The sequence below is a fragment of the Cynoglossus semilaevis genome, chromosome 3, assembly GCF_000523025.1.
Source record: "Cynoglossus semilaevis isolate Cse_v1.0 chromosome 3, Cse_v1.0, whole genome shotgun sequence".
Lineage (NCBI taxonomy): Eukaryota > Metazoa > Chordata > Actinopteri > Pleuronectiformes > Cynoglossidae > Cynoglossus > Cynoglossus semilaevis.
The window spans coordinates 15,963,285-15,968,297 of record NC_024309.1 but is presented as its reverse complement, the minus strand read 5'-3'; the positions used below and the strand labels follow the sequence as shown (position 1 = coordinate 15,968,297).

Sequence of the window (5,013 nt, the reverse complement as noted above, 5' to 3'; positions counted from 1 at the left end):
CCCCCCTCATCCCCCCCCACCCCCGGGCCCCGTGACCCCCATTAGCAGATGAATGATAAGACTCCCCAGAGCTCCGGGCTCGGCCGCGGCCTCTTCTCCCAGATCTGAGTGTGTGTGTGTTCGGGGGGGGGGGGGCACGTTCCCCTTCATTGTGACTAAAACACACTCATTAGTGTTAGCTGGGACGGGTCATGTGACACATGAGGTGGGCTGCCATTGGTCAGTATGGGGGTTCATGTGTTTCTTTGGTTGTGTCAGAGAAGCTCGTCGTCTCTCACTGATAGCGTGTTAGCATGTGTTAAAGGACTAGTTAGCGATCGTGAGGCTTGTTGTGCGGCTCAGCTCTGGTTTAAGGATCTTTCTCTTTGGTTGTTGACTTAGATTTAAGGATTTCAGCACTCGTTACTGTAGCTAGGCTCTGAAACAGCTAGTTCTGTTGTTGTTAGCTTAGATTTAGATCCTTGTTCATTAGCACAGCTTGACTCTATCAGCTGGATTTTTGGACTTTCTTTCTTGGTTCTAGATTGCTAGCTGGCGTTATGGGCCTAGCGTTAGCTCGCTATTGGAACATGAAAGCTAGTTAGCTCATCTACCCTGAAAGTGCAGACACAGAACAATGAGATTCTTTTTTTTTTTTCAGATATTTTTTTCATTTTCCTCAACATTATTTTGTTATTGTTTTATGAATTTGATGAAATCATCTCCATGTTTGTTTTTAATTTATTCTCTTTATCTCCTGCTTCTGTCGAACATGTCACGTACTTACCTGTGTGTACGTGTGTTTACTGAGTGTATATATATGTGTGTGTGTGTGTGTGTGTACTGTTCTCGTGTATGTGTGCTCCTCTGTAGGTATGGAAGGACCAATGTCTCACCGGGCGGCACTAGGACCCCCGTCTGCTGCTCGTTTCCACAGACGGAGAACGTCCGGCACCAGGGACGAACGATACCGTTCAGGTACAGAACCTCAGTCTGGGTCGACCCGTGTGTCCGAGAGTCCACGCTACGTTTGCTGCCGTGGTGCTAATCTTTAGCTGTTGTGGAATAACCTGTGTCCTCGTCTCGTCCTCGTCCTCAGACGTCCACACGGACACGGTCCAGGCCGTGCTGGCCCGTCACGTGGAGAGGAAGGTCGCTGTGCCCATGCCGTCCAAGAGACGCTCTCTGGTGGTTCAGACGTCCATGGATGCATACACACCTCCAGGTGAAGACACACACACACACACACACACACACTCTGTCTGTATATCTGCTGATCCGGGTCGTACTAGTCCTGAAATGTGAGCTTGGAAAACTGGTCCCGGTGCCCAGACTGGATTGTGGTTCCATTTTTGTCTGTTCTGCTCAGACACTCAGGTTCTGACCTGAAACTTAAAACCGTCGCAGAAAAAAAATCTGTTCACTGTCCAAAAACCTAAAAACCTCAGCAGACGTGGTCTTGGTCTCGGAGGTTCTGGAGACGTTAGGAACGCTGTCTCCGTGTCGGACTCCGGATCGTTCCACTGAACATAATCAGAAGTGAAAACATCAATTAAACAGATGGGATTTTAATGAAGCTAATGGAAGAAGTTTACTCCATGCTAATGCTTCATTAAAGAACCTCAGGCCTGAGGGCCAGGCGTGATGTCATCAGAGGAGATTTAAAGGGACAGTTCAGGTCTTCACAGACGGGGGGACAGCGGTTTGGACCTTGGTCCTGGGGGGTTAGAGTTGAACTGGGGCCGGTTCTGGGTCACCTCCCACTTCAATAGAACAGACCTTTTAATGTTGGGGACAAATGTCACTGGGCCGGTCCTCAGACCTGGTGGAGTCTCTGCTCCTCTGTGTCCTCCTGAGTGACTCCCTCCTGCTCCTCCTTCTGCCTGAAGCCATTTTGAAGTGAATTACTTCTGCTGTTAGTTCTGTGTAAACAGACTAATTATTGACATCTGTGCTGTGTGTGCCCCCTGGTGGTCACTGCTGTCAAAGCTGGACGGGCTGCTGAAGTGAGGTCTGAGTCACAGTCTGTGGTTGTTGTTTGTGGAGTAAGAATAAATCAATTCTGTTAGTTCTTGTTGCTGATGGTGAGGCAGGAAACTGACACCTCACATCCAGGTGTGTGGAATTGTTGGTTAGCTTAGCATAGCACTGATATTTGATGAGCTAAAGTACATAGTAAAAATAGTATATTAATAGATCTGTACTGCAGTGTTCTCTAAAACCTTGCACTGTTCCTTTAATGACTCACTGACTCTCACCAGGCCTGTCCCCCCTGTGCTCAGACTCCTCGTCGGGCTCAGAGGAGGAGGCGGGGCCAGGCGACGACATGTCTGGTATGGAGCACTGGATGACCCGCCCCTCTCCGCTCGGCCCCGCCCACCTGGGCTCCACTTCCTCCTCATCCTCATCCACGCAGAGCGGAGGTAGCGGCAACGCGGGCCGCTTGGCCGACTCGCTGGCCCACGCGCACATCTCCCACCTGGGCCACGGCCACATAGCCCACACACACCTGGGCCAGTCCCATCACCAGCAGAGTCACCACGGTGAGAACCTCCTCCTCCTCCTCCTCCTCCTCCTCCTCCTCCTCCTCCTCCTCCTCCTCCTCCTCCTCCTGTGACCGTTTCCCTTCCAGAGTTTCCCTTCCAGAAGCTTCCCTAACCTGGTGGTTGTGTGTGAACCCAGGTATCGGTCACTTGTCCTTGAAGAGGAAAGGAGCTCTGAGCGTAGCAGAAAACGGAGGCTCTCTGAGACGATCCTGTGAGTTTGGCTCCGACATGCTGTGGCCGCCACCTCTGGAGTCTGACGGTGCGTTCACGGTCGCGGGGAATCTGGGGTTTTTTCAGTCACTTGTTGTAGTAAAAGTTCAAACGCATTGAAGTGAAAAAAACAATTATTAAAAGTTGAAAGGTTATTTCAAGTCAAATGTTTCCGTGTCATAAACAATGATCTGATAAACAGAAGAATTGCTAAAAGTTGTCTCTTCTTTGCTAAATTGCTAGATGTTAGCAACAAGTGAAAAGGTCAACTACGCTAGGCTAACAGAGAGAGCTGATGTACTGAAGGTAGCCAATAAACAGACAGAGAAAAGGTCAAAGGTCAGATTCATATGTCAGTCTTAATGACCTTTTAATGACCTTAATGATTTTCCTAAAAGATCAGAGGCAGCACACACACACACACACACCACCTGTGTGATCGTCAGCAGGGGGCGATGCAGCCTCCAGTCTGTGGTGATAAATCTGGACCGTGAGTCAGCGCTGCTGCTGCCTCTTCGTGACTTTTTGTTCCACCTCCCCGCAGAGAACCACTCGGCCCCCCCTGATGTGACAGGCTACTCCTCAGACTCTCCCCACTCCCACACGGAGCGCCACCACATGGCCAACATGGGCACCATCGCCAGGAACACGCAGAAGTACGGCAACGCCGAGCGCATGGAGACGGGCGACGGTGAGGGTTAAAAATAGAAGGACTTTAATCCAGAGGTGAGCTCTGATTGGTGGGTGGTCCCCCGGAGAGCTGACCAATAATCTGTGACTCCAGGTCCATGTCACTGCATCAGAGCATCAACTTTATTTTATCATCTGGGTTTCTGAGCGCTGGTTTAAGGACCAGTTCCACTTGTTCCTGCAGGAGTTCCAGTCAGCAGTCGGGTGTCAGCAAAGATCCAGCAGCTGGTGAACACGCTGAAGCAGCCGCGCCGACCGCCGCTACGAGAGTTCTTTGTCGACGACTTTGACGAGCTCCTGGAGGGTGAGAAACCGTGTGTCCGTCAGACGTCAGCCTCAAAAAGATGACGTTCAAGTAACGACAACGATAAGGGTTAGCCCAGAGGTCAGAGGTCAGATACGGTTGGTCAGAAACCTGGCCTGAAGGTTGATCAGATATATTTGAAATATTATCTGCTCCTTAAAGTTGAAGTTACTGACTTTGGGGCAGCTCTGTGCTCTCTCACTCCCCCTGCAGGGGTCAGGATGAAGTTTCCTGAATTTTAATCTGGATGTGAATCAAATCCTGTCACTTAAATATTTCACAGGGGTGACTTACACCTAGCCTTAGCTTCAGCCTCAGCGTTAGCATTAGCGTTAGCGTCCCGCTGCCGTCTTGTTTTAGAGCAGTGTTAGCTTGTGTTAGTAAGGTGAACATCTGCCCTCTAGTCCAGCAGCCTGACCCCAATCAGCCTCGACCAGAGGGGGCGGAGATGATGCCCGTGCGGGGCGAGGCTCTGGGTGTGGTCACCAACTGGCCTCCCTCCCTGGAGGCGGCGCTGCAGCGCTGGGGCACCATCTCTCCAAAGGCCCCCTGTCTCACCAGCCTGGACACAGCAGGAAAGCCCCTCTACGTCCTCACCTACGGTAGGACTCTGGGTTTATATACAAAAACATCCACTCAAAACGTCAAAGACTCACTGTCTGTGCTCTGCCCCCTACAGGGAAGTTGTGGTCTCGCAGCATCAAGCTGGCCTACAACATCCTGCACAAACTGGGCAGCAAACAGGAGCCCATGGTGCGACCTGGAGACCGGGTGAGTCTCCGTCCTTCAGTCAGGACTGGACTTGAACCTCGTGTCCTAAAACACTTACCTTCTGCCACTCTCTGATCTCCAGGTGGCGCTGGTGTTCCCTAACAACGACCCTGTCGCTTTCATGGTGGCCTTCTACGGGTGCCTGCTGGCCGAGGTGGTTCCTGTCCCGATAGAGGTTCCTCTGAGCCGGAAGGTAAAGGACACTGACTGGTACTGGTAAAGGACACTGACTGGTACTGGTGTATGAGTGAACTGGTACTGGTCTCTGACCGTTGTCTTCCTGTGGTCAGGATGCGGGCAGTCAGCAGATCGGCTTCCTGTTGGGCAGCTGTGGCGTGACGGTGGCTCTGACCAGCGACGCCTGTCACAAAGGTCTGCCCAAGAGCGCCACGGGGGAGATCCCACAGTTCAAAGGTCAGCAGGGGGTCCAGCAAGGTCAGAACAGAGATGAACAAAGGGGGGGGGGCAGAGTGAGAGCAGATCACAGCAGCGGGGGGGGGAGTCTGTTGTCAT

The 5,013-nt window shown here is 51.7% G+C and overlaps 1 protein-coding gene across 1 annotated transcript in view; it reads left to right on the top strand.

Moving 5' to 3' along the window:
• The window catches only part of LOC103377547 (disco-interacting protein 2 homolog C-like), a 15,998-nt gene that overhangs the window by 7,421 nt on the left and 3,564 nt on the right, over positions 1-5,013 (top strand). The window contains exons 4-13 of the mRNA XM_025054443.1: positions 853-957; positions 1,079-1,204; positions 2,241-2,522; positions 2,662-2,784; positions 3,280-3,426; positions 3,610-3,729; positions 4,134-4,331; positions 4,409-4,500; positions 4,583-4,693; positions 4,791-4,914. Coding sequence (XP_024910211.1) covers positions 853-957; positions 1,079-1,204; positions 2,241-2,522; positions 2,662-2,784; positions 3,280-3,426; positions 3,610-3,729; positions 4,134-4,331; positions 4,409-4,500; positions 4,583-4,693; positions 4,791-4,914 — 1,428 coding nt within the window. The remainder of the gene's footprint in view (positions 1-852; positions 958-1,078; positions 1,205-2,240; positions 2,523-2,661; positions 2,785-3,279; positions 3,427-3,609; positions 3,730-4,133; positions 4,332-4,408; positions 4,501-4,582; positions 4,694-4,790; positions 4,915-5,013) is intronic.